The sequence below is a fragment of the Bos javanicus genome, chromosome 12, assembly GCF_032452875.1.
Source record: "Bos javanicus breed banteng chromosome 12, ARS-OSU_banteng_1.0, whole genome shotgun sequence".
Taxonomy (NCBI): Eukaryota; Metazoa; Chordata; class Mammalia; order Artiodactyla; family Bovidae; genus Bos; species Bos javanicus.
This window is the reverse complement of record NC_083879.1, coordinates 79,455,705-79,476,938: the sequence shown is the minus strand read 5'-3', so window position 1 is coordinate 79,476,938 and position 21,234 is coordinate 79,455,705. Positions and strand designations below refer to the sequence as shown.

Genomic DNA, 21,234 nt, shown 5'->3' with positions numbered 1-21,234 from the left:
AGCAAGGACACGACAGTATCAGACTTGAGTTTTAACAGGTTCTACACTACAAATCAGAAACTGGGCCTGATAGGAGTTCCTCCAAAAGGGTAAGATCAGAGATGGAGACAGAAGTGCGGAAGCCAGACCAGTAACCTCGAGACACGGTGATGGCGGCAGCGGGGATTCAAAAGCTGTGTGGCCTCACAGGAGCCCTGGGAAAGGAATGGGGGTGGTCGGGGTTGGGGCGGGGGGGACAAACCGGCCCTCCACCTGCACTTCAACCAGAGAAGCCGCTGAGGATTATCAGCCAGCAGGAGGAAGAGCGACCAGAGAGGTCCCCAGAGAACAGGACCATATGGGCACTACATCAGCCTGAGAATTGCAAAGCAGCCACTGGATTTAACAGGAAGGACATCGTGTGTGCAGACTTCAGTGATGGTGAGAGAGAAAATGCCAGGCTGAGAAGCAGGTTGAGACGGTAGGTGTCAACAAAGAGTCAGAAAAACCAGAATCCACGTCTCCACAAACTCTAAATGAACAATGCTAACACAGGCTCCTGAGGATGAAGAAAGGAAACCACCACAAACCACTAAGGGAGTCAATAGAAGATGCAGCCTTTGAAAACCAATCTAAGTGTCAAGAATGTGTATTGCAGATGCATTAATCCAACACACCTTATCATTGAAGTAAAACATAAAGGTTTAAATCTGTCTGAATGCAGCAATGACATTTTTAAATAGTTAAAACATTTACCTGTTTTTCTCTTTCTCTTGTAAAGGTGGCAAAGCATAGATGTCATCTTCTCTCTGAACTTGAGTAAGACTGGGAAGAGCTTCCTCCCTGAAAAGTACACAGAGGCTTCACCAGAGATGATAGGAAACAGTATTTTGAGAGTCAGTAATATTCCCCATTGAACACACAAACCCAGCTGAGAAGGGGAAACCAGGGTATGGGTTCTGCCTTGCTGGCCTGCTTGCCTCCAGAAAGAGGGAACCTGGTCTTGGCATGAAGACAACTGTTAGGAGAGTAAAACATACAAGCCATGCAACCTGGCAGCTTTTCCTTCTCACTGTCAAAGCTGATTCTCAAAGATCAGAGAACTGTCACCTCAGTTCACTGAGTCAAATGGACATTCCATTGAGTCCTCTTATTAGAGAAAGGGAATCACAGAATTCAGTGCAAACATAAAAAATGCTCATCTTTGAAATGAATGTAATTCTCTGCTTGCCTTTTGCTTTGTAAGGCGGTTTTGATAACCTGTCTTTTCAAAAATGTTTTCAAAAGCTTCTCTGTAGTCGTTTTGGAGTCACTGGCGGCCAAGTCCTTTTTATGCCTTCTCTTAGCCTGTGAGAAGAAAGAATATAGGATTTTATTCTGGGGTATTAGTATATTAAAAACAATTCTGTGGCTTTTTTCCCCATGGAATTTGGTTTGTCTTCTGAGTTTTCAGATTATAGCTGTTTTAGTGTTTTCTCCTAATTAGTGTACAAGTGAATAGCTTCAGGTTTGTGTTGTGTAAAGGACAGCCAGAGTTTCTAAGTATTACTTAATGAATTATTATACAATGTATTTGGGAAACCATTACTTTGTTTCTTTTAAATGTCCTTTAATGTTCCCAAGAAGCCTAAACTTAATACTATATAATTAAGTAAATGCTTCCCTAAAGGGATTATTACATCAATTAACTAGTCTTTAAAATGCTACTGTTAGGTCAAAGCCAATTTCTGGTATTAGTTTTTATAAAAACACATTACTTATATGTAACTCTGCCCTTCCGTATCCAAAATGATGTCAAAAGAAATCCTAAAATGTACAGATATACCTTGTAAGAAATTTCTAAACAGGGAAAAAGGAAATAGTCTCTGAGCTTACAGTTAAATATAAGGCAAGACTATCAAAACATTCTTTTTCTTTTTGATATAGTTGCTATACAATACTGTGTAAGTTTAACTGTAGAACACTTAAGAAGATAATCCAAAGGGAAAACTCTTTACTATAACTACTGTTAACTTTAATAGTTTTATTAAACATTAAATATTATTGCACTCATGTTATACAATGTTTTCAGAGGTAAATTTCTTTGAAAAGAAATTATCTGTTTATGATAAATTTTTAAAAGTTGAATTAAATTGGATATATGTCAAAGTAAGTCTTGGTTTCCAAAATTCTAAGAAGAAAATTTTAATTTTAGGTCAATTAAAATTTGAACTAAAATTCTAAGAATGCAGAAAGAAAAAATATATATATATATATAACTCTTACCAATGTCTGTTTCTTCAATAGTGGAGCATCCCCATCAAACACAAAAATAGGACGAATTCGGAAAAATAAGAGTTTGCAGAGTCGGTGGAACAAAGTGAGAAGATGGGCGTTTTCTATGGAGTTCCCGTGGCGATCGCGGACTCCTTTAAGAGCCTGGTTTAACCAGATGCTAATATCTAGAAGAATTGTTCATGGAAAACACTCTGCAAATCCTTCCCTCCCCTTACAAATCCCCAATGCCTGATATTATTGAAACATTAAAACTGAGCACTCATCCCAATTCACTTGAAACTGAAAAATGTTCAGCCCTACTGGAATCTCCCTAAAGTGAGTTCACTTTAGTTGGGCTCCTGTCATCACTGTTTACATCCTGAACTGTAAAAGCTTACACAGGCACATGTCTCCTTTAAAAAGTCTAATTGAAAGGAACTTCTTTAAAAGAAACCAGTGATCTATATGAAATTTTAGTAAATTAACCAACTCTTTTGGAGAACGATTTAGCAATTCATAGCAAAACACTTTAAAATCTACATTCTCTTTTATGTAAGAATTCCACTTCCACACACTTATCCTCAAGAAGTCATCACAGACTTATAATCAGAGTGACTTATAAGGTGGTTTTGTTTATAATAATGAAAATATGAAGAATGGAAGTTTTCCAATTGGTCTTTTTTTAAAATTAGATTATGATATCATGATTTGCTGCAATCCAAGTGACCCTTAAAAATAGAAGCTAAGCACATAAAGCAGTCACAAAATATTATTAAAGGAAGAAATAAAACAGGTTACAAAAGTATGGACAGTATAAATCTATTTTGTAACATATGCAATATGTTAAATATACTCGAAGCTCAGACCTCAAAATATTGGGTTAACACAAAAGATGGTTCAGGGTTTTCCATAATATGTTACAGAAAAACCGGAACAAACTTTTTGGTCAACACAATGTTAAGAGTAGTTATCTTCTGCTGTGATCACAACTGATTGCTTTCTTCTTGGAGTCATCTTCTATTTTTAAATTTCACTAAAAAGTGCTTTTTAACTAACTGCTTTCTATTTGTTCCTAAGAGAAGGACACAGCCCTCTGCTGCGTTCCCTGGATCTCTGCCCACTCCCCTGGCCCACCATCAGAGTGCTCACTTCCACGGTGGTGGCTCTCAGGCCCTTTCCTTTCCTCCTGTCTGCAGCGTCCATCCAGGCTACCTCTGGCCCCCTGCAACTGCAGCCCCCACAGCCCCACACTCCAGGCATGGACCTCTGCCCCAGAGCTCTCCTGACCCCAGAATGGATGACCAAGTTGACATCTCTACCTGCTGCTTCACAGTCACTGCAGACTTGACACAAGCAAAACCTGAGATCCATAAAAAAATTAAAAAAAACAAAAAAAAGAGCTCCCTGTCTTCGCACCAGGCTGCTCACACCCGTTTCAGTGGACATGTCTCCAATTCGCTCAAGCCAGAACCCTGAGCGCCACCCCATACCTTCCCCTCACCCAGCACTGCCAGGTCCCATCAGTTCTCCCTTTCTATCTTGAAAGTCTACGTTAGAGTTCACCAACATACCTATAGTGAAAACCCCTGGGAAGCTTCCCTTTGCCTTTAGGATATCATCTGAGGCTCATTCAGGTCTGCGAAGCCCTCAATGAGCTGCCCTCTGCTCATTTCTCCTGGCTCGTGTCAAGCCACTGGGCTTCTCTGGAAGCCTGGAGTCACTGAGCTCCTTCCTTCCTGCAAGGTCTTCACGCTCCTTCCCCAGCCTGAAAAAGGTCCTCCCTCTCTGAGCCCTTGGGCCGAGATTAAGACGTCCAGTGATCCACTCTTGTGTAAAAACACCTTGCTGACTTCACAGCAGCAATGCTTCTATGCGCTCGGGGATACATAACTAGACCAAACAAAGCGTTTGCGCTAATGGAGTTTACAATCTAGTGGGGGAGCAGTCCAGACTGTGAGCTCCGTGATGTGCCTAAACCACACTGCCTGGCATGGCTCTCCCTCTCAGCATACAGAGGAGGCAACAAAGATCTGCAATCAGATGAGCTGAGCAGTTAAAATATTTGTATGAATGACATTACCTAACTTACCACCATAAAAGACAAGGCCCATCAACAATTAACTGAATAAACACTACATAAACCAACTAGTGGACAGCAAGCTAGATTCACTCCTATATTTGTGGGCTACTAGGCATACCCAAAAGCCTAAGGATAGAAGAGTGAAAAATAAAGCCATGAACAAAACAGACAGGGTCCAGACCCCTGAGAAACTTGCAATTCTAATAGGGAAGACAGACAATAAAAATCAAGTATAGCTATAGAATACATTAGGTTGTTGGTAAGTGCCAAGGAAAAAACTAAGAGCAGAGTAAATGGGCAAAAACATGATTGAGAGTCAATGGCTCTTAGGTGGGGGAAAAAATGAAAGTTAGTTGCTCAGTCATGTCTTACTCTTTTTGACCCTATGGACAGTAGCCCACCAGGCTCCTCTGTCCATGGAATTCTCCAGGCAAGAATACTGGAGTGGGTTGCCATTTCCTTCCCCAGAGGGATCTTTGCAACCCAGGGATCAAATCCAGGTCTCCTGCATTGCAAACAGATTCTTTACTGAGTCAACAGGGACTACATTAGATGGGGAAGGCCTGTCCAAAGAAGTAACACAGATCTGAGCAAATGAGAGAAGACAGTGAGGCTGGAGGTACAGCGAACACAAATGCCCTGGACCAGAAATGTGTTCTGTTCAAGGCCAACGTGGCGGGTGCAAGAGGAGCAGGGAGAGGACGAGATGTACCTGCGGTCACTGGAAGGATGTCACTGAAGGCTCACCCCAGTGGCCAAGTGAGGAATGAACTATCATTACAAGGAAACCTGCTTTAAGCTAGTTACAGTAGCCTGAGTGAAAGCAGAATGCAGTGGTGAGGACCAGAAGACGTCAGCTAAAGGGTCCATCCTGGAAGTACGATTTGGTGTTGGCTTAATTCTATATTGTACTGGGTCAAGATTTCTAAATGCTTTGTTCCGGTTGCTACACCACTGTATTAGATGGAATAAGTTTCTACGTAACTCATTCAATTTTATGAAGTGTTAAGTCACTCAGTTGTGTCGGACCCTTTGCCACCTCATGGACTGTAGCCCACCAGGCTCCTCTGTCCATAGAATTCTCCAGGCAAGAATACTGGAGTGGGTAGCCATTCCCTTCTTCAGGGGATCTTCCCAACACAGGAATTGAACCTGAGTCTCCAGCACTGCAGGCAGATTCTTTGCCATCTGAGCTACCAGGGAATGAGAAAATCTAATTTCAGATCGGTGGCTCTCAACTCTGTTATCCTTTGGAACTAGACATGAACCTTCTGAAACACAGGCTACTAAACCCGCTGTGCTTAGTCACTCAGTCATGTCTGACTCTGTGCCACCCCATGGACTGAAGACCACCAGGCCCCTCTGTCCACAGGGATTTTCCAGGCAAGAATACTGGAGTGGGTTGCCATGCCCTCCTCCAGAGGATCTTCCCAACCCAGGAATCAAACCCAGGCCCCCCACATTGCAGGTGGGGCCTACACAGAGTGTAATACTTTGTTAATAATAGAGTTCAGTGTATTTTACAAATGCTAAGGTCCATAAGAGACAAAAGTTTAATTATTAATTCTTTATTATTTGACACAAACATTTATACTGGATAAATAAACAAGACACTCAGCTGTAAATGGTAAAAAGACCAAACAATTTATTTCAGGGATTCAAGAATAAATTATGAACCTAGTATGCCAAGGGTAATTTCATTAACAAATAAAACCAAAAAACCTGAATACATTTTACAAACTATTAATTCCTCACATGGGCTGGAATGTAAACTGATATAAACTTCTGCTGACGTTTTAAGGGTTCCTGACAATACCGCTTTCATTCCTATGGATAGATATTAATAGTTCCACGGAGAAAACCTTCAGGAAGCAATGGTTTAAGGAACCACTAGAGGGCGGCCACAGCACGTGTACTTAAAACACAAACCTTTGCCACAAGCTATCAGGCATAAAACTTTTAAGCCACCATTCATTACGGATGTGTTTTAAATTACCCACATTGCAAAAAATATATAATCATCATCATTATCATCGTCTTGCTTTACTTAAAAAAAAAAATTATCACTCTTCCATTACATATGAATTGTCTCCAACCGAAGTCAATGAATGGCTCCTCCTGCTGAATCCCCACCCCCTCTGACAGTGCATTTACCACAGCAACTACTGCAGCACTGTCTTCTCCACAGAGCATGGAGCCCCTAGTCATACGTCCCAACTTAGGGAACTGGTGGAAGGTACCACCAGCTTCTGGAACAGAACATTCAGGAAAAAAAAAAAAAGAAAGATAAAAACAGAAAGATAATGAAGCTGCTGCTGCTGCTAAGTCACTTCAGTCGTGTCCGACTCTGTGTGACCCCATAGACGGCAGCCCACCAGGCTCCCGTCCCTGGGATTCTCCAGGCAAGTACACTGGAGTGGGTTGCCATTTCCTTCTCCAACAGATAATGAAGAATGCCTAACGAATAAAAACACTAAAATTTCAGAAACAGCTTTCACCTGTTTCCGTAATTAGGAAATAACATCTAATTCTAAAGACAAAACCAGCCAAACACGCACACCAACAAGTCCATCACAGAGGTTGGGAGGAAAATAACGCACGGTACACCTTTTGAAATCTTTGCGGTGTTGTAACATACGAATTTCCTATTCCAAAAATCGTAACAAAAAAAAAAGTAAGTTACTTTTAAAAAAAGAAAATGTAAAACACATGTCCACACACGTTTTTCTTCCTCTCATAAATATAAACGGGCAAGACTCAGGACAGCTGGCAAAACTATTGGTAGGAAGTCGACTTCGTTTTCTCCAGGCTGATCTCCCAGCCAGAATAACACCTTCAGAATTTGCAATATTAACAGGGCCAGACACTATTTCTAAACTCCTTTCATTTAAATATTCCCTTTATTCCTCCCACCAGCTGTGTGTGTAGAGACTGTTATCACCTCCACTTCCCAGATGAAAGAACTGTAGAGAGGCGTAGAGCGCTGGGCCTAAGACTCCAGTCCAGGGAGCTGTGACTGCAAAGCGGGAGAAAATGAGACACTTAGGAAGCGTCCAGAGGACGATCCTATAGCTACTCCCCCCGGCGTGAGACTGCCCCGGGCTGCCCCTCCAACGCCGCTCTGCGCCCCAGGAAAACTGAGAGCAAAAAGCCCTGGCGTCTCACGTTGATGTCTGACAGAAAACACCACAGTTCTGTAAAGCAGTTATCCTTCCATTAAAACAAACAAACCCTGGCGTCCACCGAGCATCCCCAGCGCCGACGCCGCGTAAAGGATACCCACGGCAAGGATCTTCCCCTCCAGCGTCTCAGGGCTGATCTGCCGCCCGGAGCACTCCAACAGCTTCCAGAGCCCCTGAACTCCCATGAGGGAGCTGTGTCCTCGGCGTCGCGGGCGGCTTTTCACTCCAAGTCCTCCCCGCCCGGCTGCACCGCCGCCCCGGGCCCAGGAAGAGCACTCTCGGCTTCTACTCGGAAAGACGGAAAATTAAGAGCCCGCAGCTGTCTAGGAAAAACCGGCCCCGTCGAAATGGGCAGTTTCCAGAAACTGACACGGCCTTGCGGAAGAAAAACGGGACCAGAGAAAACTGGCGACGCTGAGGGGCAAGTCCTCGTCTCCTCCAGCGCTCTGGCCCAAACGTTAGCACTCTTAACGGACGACCAGGGTGAGGGGCCGGCGCAGGCAAGATTTAACAGCCAGAAAAACTTCCTACGAAAACGCCAATCTCCTCAAGTTCAGGCGTACACGCACGGGAAACGGAGCGCCCCAGATGCTATTTAATGCGTCTCGCAAGGCGGAAGTCCTGGCTCCCCACGATGACGTATATCCGCTGCGCCGATGCATTCCGGAAGTGAGGGAGTGGTTCGGCCCCTCTGTCTACGGCTTGTTGGCCGCCTTACCTCCTCCACGGAGGCATCTTATTTCTGTTAAACGTTGAAACTATTCGCAAAGCGTTTTCTTTCAGAAGTTACGGATTTGTACGTGCTCTTCTAGCGTCGGTTTCTTCCCAGTCTGCCGCCAGTTGTGAAAATTCTTGATGCTAAGTGTTGTGTATCGCGGGAGGCAATAACTGAAAGGTGGAAGCTTTCAATTCATTTCAGTCGCTTAGTCGTGTCCGACTCTTTGTGACCCCATGCACCGCAGCACGCCAGGCTTCCCTGTCCATTTCAACTCATGTCCATTGAGTTGGTGATGCCATCCAACCATCTGGTCCTCTGTCGTCCCCTTCTCTTCCCGCCTTCAATCTTTCCCAGCATCAGGGTCTTTTCTAGTGAGTCAATTCTTCGCGTTAGGTGGCCAAAGTATTGGCGTTTCAGCATCAGTCCTTCTAAAGAATATTCAGGACTAATTTCCTTTAGGATGGACTGGTTGGATCTCCTTGCAGTCCAAGGGACTCTCAAGAGTCTTCTCCAACACCATAGTTCAAAAGCATCAATTCTTCTGCGCTCAGCTTTCCTAATAGTCCAACTCACATCCATACATGACTGCTGGAAAAACCATACCCTTGACTAGATGGACCTCTATAGGCAAAGTAATGTCTCTGCTTTTTAATATGCTGTCTAGGTTGGTCATAATTTTTCTTCTAAGGAGCAATCAACTTTTAAATTTCATGGCTGCAGTCACCAGCTGCAGTGATTTTGGAGCCTCAAAAAATAAAGTCTCACTGTTTCCATTGTTTCCCCATCTATTTCCCATGAAGTGATGGGACCAGATACCATGATCTTCGTTTTCTGAATGTTGAGCTTTAAGCCAACTTTTTCACTCTCCTCTTTCACTTTCATCAAGAGGCTCTTTAGTTCTCTGCTTTCTGCCAGGCGTGTTGTGTCATCTGCATATCTGAGGTTATTGATACTTATGGAAATCTTGATTCCAGCTTGTGCTTCATCCAGTCTGGCATTTCTCATGATGTACTCTGCATATAAGTTAAATAAGCAGGGTGACAATATATAGCCTTGACATACTCCTTTCCTGATTTGGAACCAGTCTGTTGTTCCATGTCCAGGTATAACTGTTGCTTCTTCACCTACATACATATTTCTCAGGAGGCAGGTCAAGTGGTCTGGTATTCTTATCTCTTTAAGAACTTTCCACAGTTTGTTGTGATCCACATAATCAAAGGCCTTGGCATAGTCAAAACAGAAGTAGGTGGAAGATTTGGTTGATGTTTTTTCATTAATAAGTAGGTAGTTATCTGAAAATTTGTAGTAACCAGATAGTAATATGGTTTAAAATTTTAGCCCTTGAAGTACATTTTTCTTCAGCATTTAAGAGGCTTGTAGGTCAGAAATAACAAGAAATTCATTGCCAAAGTAGCTCCTGGAAAGGTGGTAGATTGGACCCTCAGGCTAGATTCAAACCGCCACCAAACCACTTATGGTGTTTAGCATTGCTCAGGTCAGGTTTGTTCAAAACATCTTTCTTCATCTGTAATAGGCGGGCATAGAAGCAGTCTTGCAAACTGTTTCAAGCAAGGATCATAGGTAATGTTTGTGAAGTACTTAACCACTAGTGGTCAATGAATGGTAGCCTTTTCGTACATACTGGTTCAGATTTGGACTATTGAAATTAGATTAAAATCAGTGAAAAGAAATGATTGGAAAATAAGTTTTTAGTGAAACTATTTTTTTGCCCAAACAGATGGTTCCCAGTAGCCAGGTTTCCTTGACCTGTGTACTCAGTTGCTCAGTCACCTCAGACCCTGTAACCCCATGGACTGTAGCCCACCAGGCTCCTCTGTCCATGGGATTTCCCAGGCAACAATACTGGAAAAGTGAAAGGAAAATCAAGTCGCTCAGTCGTGTCCGACTCGTAGCGACCCCATGGACTGCAGCCTACCAGGCTGCTCCATCCACAGGATTTTCCAGGCAAGAGTACTCAAGTGGGGTGCCATTGCCTTCTGAAGTTTGTAAAAACAAGTAGTCAATGTGAGCATTTGAGTACTGTAAGTGCTTGTAAAACCAGAGCAACATTTCTTGGATACAAAATGTATTTTTGAAGGAACATCAACTGAGGAGTGTTCATTTGATTAATAAGGAGTTGGTTCCTTTGGTTGCTGTTTAAAGGGCTTCCCAGGCAGCACTAGTGGTGAAGAACCTGCTGCCAATGCAGAAGACATGAGAGATGCGGGTTCAGTCCTGGGTCGGGAAGATCCCCTGGAGGCAGGCACAGCAACCCACTCCAGTATTCTTGCCTGGAGAATCCCAAGGACAGAGGAGCCTGGTGGGCTACAGTCCATAGGGTCACAAAGAGTCAGAAATGACTGAAGTGACTTAGCAACAGCAGCAGCGAAGGGCTCTCTATCAAGATTCTGCCAGGAGAATACACATTATATAGGCTAATAATAATAACAAGCATTTAAATAGCAATTGCTCTCTAGAAAGCACTGTGTGAAACACTTGACACGTATTAACTCACTTATTCTTCAAAACAGTTTGTGAGATAAGTACTATTATCCCCATTTTAGCCAATGAGGAATTATGCACAAGAAAAACAATCTTAACTTGCCCAAGATGATAACAGCCAGTTAGTAGTGAGCCAGTAATATGAACTTTCATTGCTTCTATGGAGACCCCTAAGAAAAACTGACCAAGAAGTTACGACAGGAATGTTACTAATCTTCAAAGAGCAATGTGCAGTCACTGGCTTACAGATTCTGGAAAAGCAGTCCCTATAAACCTCAGTGTGCTCCTCATAACTGCCAAACTTGTAAACCAAGTTATTAAGTGATCATGTATATTAAGTGTTTTATAAAAGTTGATTATGGCCAATAAGCAATATATATAAATGCATCCTCTTTTCCTAGATGTTACTGTGTTCTCTGTTTTATGTTGCATTTATTTCCATTCTTTACCAACCTCTTCTCTGAAATATTTGGCTGAGCTATATGAAATCAAGATTTGACCTCCAGAAATCACAGTTTTCATTTGGTTCAAGCTAAAGAATTACATTTTCTATTTCCTGTTATAAAGTCTTACAAAAATCTAAAATTACAGACATATACCTATAGTCTCACTAATTATAAAAGTCAGATGTTTCTTATACTACTCAGGCAGAATTGACAAATTCTGTCATGTACCTCTGTCATATACTTCAAATTATAAGGCCACTCCATCCTTAAAAGTTCAAAACATTCACATGATTAAAAGTAGAAAACAAAACTTTATTGATGAAAACTTCTTAAAAGTTCCAGTATGAAGTAACAAAATCAATGACCTACAAATCTCTTTCAGTCCTTGACCTTTCAAGCAAAATATTCTCTTCAGAAAAATGCCCATTTCATAATATCCCCATCTGTAGGCTAGGAGTATCTGAGTGGATACATGGATATAAAATTCAAAAGAGAAGGAAATGAAAATATTTTCAAAATAAAAATCTGAACCCTTTCCTTGAGGTGTATTGCAATATGGTTACCAACATATTCAGCACCTTGTAATAATCAAGTTACTGACTGGAGTCCTGGAACAGCCCCTGGAATGAAAGGACAAGAGATCCTAGTTGTTCATGAGTCACAGGTTGGCAGAAGAAGAAAAACTGACAGCAACTGGACAGGAGCTCAAATACATGAAATCCACACGTTCTGAACAATTACACACTCTCTTCAAATAGCTAACAGTCTATATGGTTTTACAAAAGGAAAGAGCTCAGAGCCTGGAATATGGATAGTTGCCCTCTGAGTGATGGGCAGTCCTAACACATCTTAATGCTTTTTTTTATCAACACATGACTCCATATGGGGGGACCAGTCACATATCACATCTCACCTCAAAGGTTACTTTGGGTGTAGAAACTTCAGGTGTCACTTGTTATTTTGTTGTTTTAGTTGCTAAGTCATGTCCGACTCTTCTCGACCCCATGGACTGTAGCCCGCCAGGCTCCTCTGTCCATGGGATTTCCCAGGCAAGAATACTGGAGTGGGTTGCCATTTCCATCTCCAGGGGATCTTCCCAACCCAGGGATCAAACCCATGACTCTTGCATTGGCAGGCGGGTTCTTTACCACTGGGCCATCAGGGAAACCCACTTGTTCGTTTACTCTATCCCTAAACCAAGGTTTATTGTAGACTTATAGAAGTCTTTCAAGACCTAAAGTTCTTGTCAGTATGTAACAACAACATACCAAGAAAGTCCAGAACACCTGAGTTGATGCAGGAAGTCATCCATCTGCACCAGCAGAAAAGATCAGTGCCTGGAGTCTTTTCTCTTTTGCCTCTTTATTGAGAATCCTGAGAAAGTTAATCAGGAAAAATACGAGGCAGGCAAGATACTGCTACAAGTAAAAAGGAATTTCTAGACTCACTAAGTTATTTGAAATGAGCTTTAACCCAAGAGAAAAACTAGAAGTCAACAGCCCCAATTTTCTTTAAAGGGCAGAGAGTGAGTATCTTAAATTTTGAGCTTAGGAATAAAACTGCAACAAATATCTGGGGGTCAAGTCATGAGAAGTCCCTTCATGCTTAAGTATTTCAAATCATGATGTTATTGAATGAAATTGTGTCTGATTTGTTTATATGTAATTTTATTGGACTTTGCAAAACTGTCCAGAATGTTTATATACTCTTAATTTTAAAAGGACAAAAAAAAAAATCTGTGCTTATCTGTTTATATGTCTGAAATCACCCATCCTATTCATATACAAGCTTATTTACTGGAGGAACTACAAGGTTATGTTTTGCCCCACAAGATCTGTTCCTATTTAACATAGACTTAAAATCTCGTACTGCCTTAACGCAGTCCTGCATCGACCAGCTGTGTGTGTGACCCCCAGCGTAGGGACCCAGCATGGTCAGTCATTCCCCTCGTAATCACTGTAACCATGGTAGCCACTGTTCCTTCTCTCGTGGATACTGGACATCTTTTTCCATGTTGAGTCCTGATGGAAACCAGTACTAAAAGACCGGCCCAGGCGCCCGTGCTGCTTCTTGGAGATATTGTCCTCACTCTCAGATTTGGCAATTCCATGGGCATGCATTGGAGGCTGTGATTCCTGTCTAATAGTTCCAAACGGAAAGTTCCAAAGGCCGAATCTTTGCCAGCTAAGTCTCTGGAATGCTATGATGCAATGCAAGTTTCCTCCAACCTAAGAAGAAAAAAAAAATGTTGGGTTCAGAAAATAAGAGGAAACTAGTTATACTATGTGGGTTCCAATGAATTCTCTTACTTTCCCTCCTTCATGCACGCATGCTCAGTTGTGCTGTCTTTGCAACTCCATAGACTGTAGCCAACCAGGCTCCTCTGTCCATGGGATTTTTTCCCCGCCGTCATCTGCATCTAAATAGTATTTATCCTTTCCGACATCATCAGATCACACTACCCAGCATCTTTCCTGACCAGCTGCCTTTACAAAAATATAACAATGTCCACAGGAGCCAAGACCCCTTCCCCGCCCCCATTTGCCTCTCTACCTCTCACTCACGCTCGGTGCTCCCACATTGCCTAATCCAAACACCAAGATCATTCCTCTTCCTCTCCCCGCTATGTGTTCTTCACATGTTAGTGGGATTATAGCAACGGGCTGTCTCCTCAACCCACAGAACATACCATTCCCTGAGAACCACCCACAGCGGCCTTGTTGGTAAAGACGGCTCTGCCCCAAGGCCACAGTTAATGCCCCGGGAGTCAGCACCTGACTCCAGCTGGGCCACCACTACAGAACTGGGCTGGAGGCAGGCCTGTCTCAGTCTAGACTGTTCTTCTGAAAGGGAGACCTAAGTTGAAAGACGATGATCTTCAGGAAGCAAACAGAAAGACAGCTGAGAACGAGATAGACTAGCTCCCTGCCCCTGATAACATTTCTGCCTGGCACCTGGCTGGACTTCTTGCCTTTTTTAAATTTTAAATTAGAAGATAATTACTTTACAATATTGCAGTGGTTTCTGCCATACATCATCATGAATCAGCCACAGGTATACATTGGTCCCCTCCCTTCTGAACGTCCCTCCCTCCTCCCACCCACGTGCCACCCCTCTAGGTTGTCACGCAGCACAGGCTTTGGGTTCCCTGCATCATACAGCAAATTCCCACGAGCTATCTATTTTACATATGGTAGTGTGTGTGTTTCAGTGCTATTCTCTCAACTCATCCCACCCTCTCCTTCCTCCACTGCGTCCAAAAGTCTTTTCTTTATGTCTGTGTTTGCGACCTTGCACGTGGAATCAGTACTATCTTTCTATACTCCACATATATGTGTTAGTATACAATATTTGTCTTTTCTCTTTCTGACATACTTTATTCTGTATAAGAGGCTCTAGGTTCATCTACTTCATTAGAACTGACTCAAATGCGTTTCTTTTTATAGCTGAGTAATATTCCATTGTGTATATGCACCGTAACTTCTTTATCCACTCATCTGTCAATGGACATCTAGATTGCTACCCCGTCCTAGCTACTGTAAATTTCCTTTTAAAGACACGTGTCCTTGGTTTTCACTTTTCTGTCTAAAATGGTCTGAACTGGGTTTCTGTTATTTACAACCTAGAGTGCTGACGAAAATGACTGCATTTCGGCCAGTTGAGAAATACTTTCACACACCGTGGGATTCTTACCTTCTTTGTCTTTCGGTACTGCAGCCCCCTCTCTAAGTGCCGGATATCTAGATATTCTGGATTTTGAGTGTTTAGATCAGTAACAATATCTGCCCATCTATTGTTAAGGAAGAATAAAGCACAATTTTCTTTAGGTTTAAAATACTTTTAAAAAGTAATGGAACTTTTCACATGAGCAATTTGCTACAACAGTTCCATGGCAATAATTCTTCCATCAGAGGATTACTTCATCTATTAGGTTTTCATAAATCCTCTTTTAAATGACAGTTCTCTTTATCCAACTAATGCCAAGGTTAAAAATGGTTACTCTCCACATGAAATAAAAATATATATCAACCTGTTAAGTGAAATCCTGCAGGCTAGTGTGGAAACATTCCATATTTTCTTTTTAATTGGAGTCAAGTACATTTTCAAAAGTTTTCTAAGTTAGTATGCCTTTATCCATAAACAACATGATTGATGGTATAGAAAATCCAAAACAATTACAAATTGCTTTGTATTGCAAATCTGTTACTAGAACTAACAACTGAATTTGATAAAGGTGTAAGATTTAAGGCCTATATAGAAAAATCCATTGTATTTTTGTACACTACCAGAAAATAATTGGGAGATAAAATGTTTTAAAAATCAGTTTATAGGAACAATATTCAATATTGTAATAACCTATAATGGGAAATAATTTAAAAATATATATGTGTATATATATAACTGAATCACTTTACTGTACACCTAAAACTCACACAACATTGTAACTCAACTATTACTTCAACTAAATCAATTTACAATAGCATCAAAAAATATAGGAAAAATTTTTAACAAAATATATATATAATTCTATGCTGAGAAATACCATTGCCAAGAGAAATTAAAGCTCTAATTAAGCGGAGATACAGTCTATGTTTATAAAGAGAAAACTCTACATTATTCAGATGTAATGCTCCCCAAATTAAACTATGGATTCTATGGATTCTATTCTAATTAAAATTCCAACAGGCTTTTTAGCAGAAATTGAGAAAAAAGTGGAGAGGGAAGGGTTAACATACTTTTTACAGTGAATAGCAGGATGTTTTCTACTTGATTCTCCAATTAAGATCCAATATTCTACTTCCTGTGGTGTGAGGGGACCCCTGCTAGATATAAAATACATTCACAGTAAGCTTCATAAAGTCATTCACTCCCTTGAAAATATTACTTTAATTATATACTGATAAAACATACACTGAAGTTTATGCAGAAATAGCATTCATTAGTACTAGAATAGAACTGGAGTTAAGGTTTGAACAAAACTCCAGAGGCCATTAAAGAGGAAGCATAAATTAGGTAGGGCTTGATCCCTTGTTACAAAATATTGTTGTTTACTTGCTAAGTCGTGTCTGACTCTTTTGAGACCCCATGGACTGTACCCCACCAGATTCCTCTGTCCATGGTATTCTCCAGGCAAGAATACTAGAGTGGGTTGCCCCTTCCTTCTCCAGGGGATCTTCCCAACCCAGGGATGGAACCTGCCTCTCCTGCATTTCAGGCAGATACTTTACCACGGAGCCACCAGGGGATCCCGAGAAAAGCCTAATAAACCAAACACAATTCTGCAAAAGATTAAGCTACAATGTTTAAAAGGATAGTCTTACTTGATGTAAGGAAAGCAAATCATCAAGTCTTCCGATGTCTAATGAACCAAATATTTCATAAATGCTTTCAACAATATATTTTCCTGGTGAAGTATGCACATAAAATATAAAAATGCTTACCTATATGCTTTATTCGCCTTGACAGGGGTTGCTTCAAAGCCAATTGGACAAAAATAATGATTTTGGCAATGATAGATATAAGCTAACGATTCATCTTTCAATCCATGAGTTAACTTCGACAAGGCCCCAGATGCTACAAAAAAGCAAAAACAAACCAACTGAGGGACCATAAAACACTGTCTATGCTTCATACAAACAATTATACAATACATATGTTGTATATTATATATACAATTATATATATATATATACACACACACACACACAAGTAATTATACAAACAGTTAAGGACTCAAAGGCAGAAAAGACATTACTTGGGACAAATGGACATTGCTGGGGAAAAAATGAATAACTATTGATAGATTTTTTTAAAAAATTAATGGATTTCAATCTTACCCTTTAGACTGAAATTCAGATAAACTGAATAGCAAACTAAATAACTGAAATATGTCCTTGATTACCAAAACCTTCAAATAACACATATGCTTGTCTATAAAAGTTAATACTTGGTATATATAGCAAGGGTCTCAACTTCTCTGATTGTATACATCTGTTACTAGAAATTTCTTTTTTCTTTTTTTGTGCAAAAATCCTGTTACAAAATTTATTCGTGAAAGCATTCAGACACGTTGAGGTTTCGAAAGATGATATGCAGGTTTCACTACAAGGTGCAACAGAAAACCCTACTGGGAGGACGGGCCGGCGGGCGCGGGACACGGGCCGGGCGCGGCTCCAGCCAAAGTGAGACAAGGACGCTTCATCGGGGACAAACTTGAAATAATTTAAAGCTTCATGAGGCGCGATATGTTTCCATTTAAAACACTAAGAAATAGTACCATCGATGAAAACAGGAAAATCAACTTCTAAGTGTACCGAAGGGGTCGTAGGGCACGCAGGAGGAAAAAAAATCTGCATTTGCTGAGGTACAAACAGAGGGAGTGTTCCCGAAGAGGGGCATTTAATTATTATTAATGGCAAACCCTGCAGATACAAAATAAAACCCAAATCACTGGTCACATAATTCAAAATTTACATGTGATAAAGGCAAGGCAATAGACTCAAGTTATGGCCTGTCAAATATTTACTCCACTGACGGTATCTACAGAAGCACTTGGCCGATGTGTGCACAGTGATTCCTATGCACGCCGAGAGGGTTTTCCGTAAAAATGACGCTATTTACAAGTCTGTACACTGATCCACCAGAGCGATTTCTCCATCTCCTGGGGTGGGGGTGGGCGGGGCGGGGGAGGTGCTTATCAACGTAAAGCAGGATACCTGAGGTTTCATTTCTTCAGTCGCCTTATCATAATCCCAGATATACATTTCAGGGTTTATTTTTGTTTTCAAAGACACTTTCCTTGATATGTGCACTATGGTTAAAATTAAAAACGAGAATAATAAAATAATCGCTTGGAGGAGCTGGCCTTCCCCCACCCCATCCGGAGTCCATCAAGCCCCAGGCCAGCAGGGAAGGGCTGTGGGGCCCTGGACAGGCGACCCTGCGGCGGGAACGGCCCCCCGATGGTGCGCCTCTTCAGCGAAGTCAGCAAAGGCTCTCGTTGAGTTTTGAAAAGGAAGCGGGTGAAGAAGGAAAAAAATAAAAGGAAAAACAAAACCCTAAATGCCAAAGGGATTTCAATGGGATGAAGTTCCTCCACCACTTAGAGAATATCTCTGCAGCCGCTGCACCAGCTGGGCCACCATGGTGTCAGAGATGCCGGGGCAGGCCTCCTCCGCCAGGTAGATGGCCCCGCGCAGCTCCTCGATGGAGCCCAGGTTTCCTCCGCACGCCTGGCTCTTCTCCTTCAGCTCTGCAAAGAGCGGAGAAATAATTGTAGATAAACACTGGGAGAAAGGCCTCTTTGGGATGTCTTTCATCTTGTTTCTTTCCAGATCCGACGGCTGGAGAGCTCCGTTCTCCAGACTCTTTGGATCCTTCTCCCGGATCGTGAAGATCCAGTCCCCCGAGTCGCTGCCTCCGGAAGCCTGGCCGTCTGCGTCCGTCTCCGTGTCGGAGTCTTCCGAGCTGGAGTCTTCGTGGCTCTGCTCGGCCTTCCACCTCTTGTACCTGTCGATGAGCTCGGTCAAGTAGGATGTTTTCTTTGCGTTGCGGATTATGAACTTGTGCTTCAGTAACTCCTTAGCGGTGGGTCTAAAGCTCGGCTCCTTGTTCAAACAGGCCTCCACGAACTCCTTGAGGGGTTTGCTGTAGTTCCCTTCCAGCGTCGGGGGGTTGTTCTTTGGGATAAGGAACAGGACCTTCATGGGATGCAGCTCGGAATGCGGCGGCTCCCCCTTGGCAAGCTCGATGGCCGTGATGCCCAGGGACCAGATGTCCGCCTTTGAGTCGTAGGCTGACTGCTTGATGACTTCAGGCGCCATCCAGAAAGGGGTGCCCACGAAGGTGTTTCTCTTTATCTGGGTGTCTGTCAGCTGGCCCGCCACTCCAAAGTCCGCCAGCTTCACCTCCCCGTGTTCAGAGAGCAGGACGTTGGCAGCTTTAATATCTCTGTGAATTTTCTTCTCCGAATGCAAATAATCAAGTCCTTTCAGTATTTCTCTTAATATAGTAGCAATCTGGGTTTCATCTAAAGGGCCAGGTTCTAAGAGGTCCAGTGCAGAGCCCCCGCCAAGATTTTCCATTATTATCCACAATTTAGTGTCCTGCATGCCGGGCAGGCCCGACTGCACCGGGGAGTGAGCCATGGCGGTCAGGACGGCCACTTCCTGGGACGGGACGGCCGGGCCGCGGCGATCCGCGCGGGCGACGAGGCCCGCGGGCCGCGCGCAGCCCTCCTCGGGCGGCCGGGGGCGGGGGATGGGGGGCCGGCCGGCCGGAGCCCGAGGCCACCCTAGCCCTCTGTGGGTTCTGGGCCGGGCGGCGGGCTCAGGGGCGGACGGCGGGCCTCGTCTCCATGCACCGCGCCGGGGAGGGGCTGCGAGGAGCGCGGGGCCTCCCCGCGAGCGGCCGCCGCTGCTGCTGCTGCTACCGCCGCTGCTGCTGGGCTGGAACCGGGCGGCCTGGGCCCGCGCGCTGGCGCCTGGAGCCGGAGTGGGGCGCGCACCGCCGGCCGAGCCCCTAGAAATTTCTAAGTAAGCATGTTTGTTTATAAACTATGTATATTGACTACTAATTTAAAAGATAAACAAAAATAGGAATTTTTAATTAGATTAAAATGTAGATATTCTAATTCATTCTTCCCAGACCACAGAGATCACTCTGTAAAGCTGTCATATGCAAACATCCCAATTTGGAAACCACTGAAGTATATGGACAAATACAAACTCCAAACAATTTCCAAAGATGAAAACTTTCTCCCATTAATACACATTACAATCCTTTCTACAAAAATCACCCAAATTAGAGGAACGGTTTTCACAAGCCAAGTGGTAAGAACATCTTTATAGAAACTGGCTGGTGAACCACTGCATCCCCTTATGACTGCTTCTCCTTGTTTCTTTCCAGTGGCTGCCTGTATTAGTTACAAAGTAATTTCAAAAGTATTACATAAGAAACCAGTTTTTAACCACCACTCAATACTTAAAGCCATTAACTGAAGTTTCATTAACTTGCATCTCCTGGAAGAAGCTAAATTATTTATGAACAAATAGCCCATTAAGACAGGAAATCCTAAAAATTGTTGAAGTAGACGAAAATTTCCAAGTTATGGCTTTTCTGATGGACTTTCTGGCCACTGAAATAGCTGAAGCCCAAGAACAGCTGGTCCATGGCTGTAACAGAGCCAAGAAGGTGGAAGCCCACCCCCAACCCCCAGAGATACACACAATTTATGAGTTCCATGGAGACCATAACATTTCTGTCTCAAGCTCTTTCTCCAAGGTTTCAGCTAGGAGATTTTTACTCATAGATTCACCATAGATTTTTACTTCATTATGTGCATTCCTGCATGCAAGGCAATCTTTTCTACCACAATCTCTATTTCATAATGATAAATAAGTCTTTCTGCTGTTTTGGGCTGAGTTCCTCAGACAAACTAAAAACCGACACCCAAGGACAGTTCTAAATGAATTCTAAGAACTAAAATTAAGAAGATGATCAGTATTTCATTTCCATAGCTGAACTTGGTTGTAGATATATTCCAGAATAGTAAGCAAATGTAAATAGATTTGGACTCTTCATAAACACAGTAAATACTAAAGATTCTTACACATATAACTGGCTTAGGAAGAACTCTTGAAATCTTTGTCAGATTGTGAAAATGCCATATAAAAAGTTACCCCAGATAACTAAAACTTCCTGTGAAAGAACTTTATTGTAACTTTTTAATGGAAATCTTTATTTCACACTTCCCTCCTTAAGTCAAATATAATCCAAAACAGCTGATTTCCTTATTGGGATTATGAATAGGAGTCACATTAATGTCTGGAATATATTCAGGGGCAAATGAGATAGAAGTGAAAGTTTGCCATCATTAATATTCATACTATTTCACCTGCTACAAATACTCTTAGACTATGTCCTAGTTTTCTAGAGGACACGAGGTGGGTTTTCTTCTATGAAGTAATGATCATGCTACTCAGGTATATCTTTTGTTATTATTTCAAAGTACATGACAACGTTCTGATGGACTTAGATTGTTGTTGTTCAGTCACTAAGTCTTGTCCGACT

At 42.4% G+C, this 21,234-nt stretch overlaps 2 protein-coding genes across 4 annotated transcripts in view; both read right to left on the bottom strand.

The window, feature by feature from the left end:
* Nucleotides 1–21,234, bottom strand: part of LOC133258584 (basic immunoglobulin-like variable motif-containing protein) — a 68,893-nt gene that overhangs the window by 19,706 nt on the left and 27,953 nt on the right. For 2 of the 3 annotated variants that reach the window (XM_061435336.1, XM_061435335.1), the window contains 4 exons: nucleotides 16,605–16,737; nucleotides 15,900–15,986; nucleotides 14,857–14,953; nucleotides 11,455–13,391 (listed from right to left, as the gene is read on the bottom strand). In XM_061435336.1, the coding sequence (XP_061291320.1) occupies nucleotides 13,098–13,391; nucleotides 14,857–14,953; nucleotides 15,900–15,986; nucleotides 16,605–16,737 (611 nt within the window). In that variant the 3' untranslated portion in view covers nucleotides 11,455–13,097. Of the gene's footprint in view, nucleotides 1–735; nucleotides 823–1,210; nucleotides 1,327–2,244; nucleotides 2,421–11,454; nucleotides 13,392–14,856; nucleotides 14,954–15,899; nucleotides 15,987–16,604; nucleotides 16,738–21,234 lie in introns of those variants that run through there. The other variant, XM_061435337.1, reaches the window with a different exon arrangement.
* On the bottom strand, nucleotides 17,195–19,668 carry LOC133258585 (serine/threonine-protein kinase 24-like). The gene has a single exon (XM_061435338.1). It carries the CDS (start codon nucleotides 19,308–19,310, stop codon nucleotides 18,240–18,242), a length of 1,071 nt encoding a protein of 356 aa, XP_061291322.1. The 5' UTR covers nucleotides 19,311–19,668; the 3' UTR covers nucleotides 17,195–18,239.

Coding starts and splice junctions, on each gene's coding strand:
- LOC133258585 (XM_061435338.1), bottom strand. CDS start 19,310: ATGGCTCACTCCCCGGTGCAGTCGGGCCTGCCCGGCATGCAGGACACT.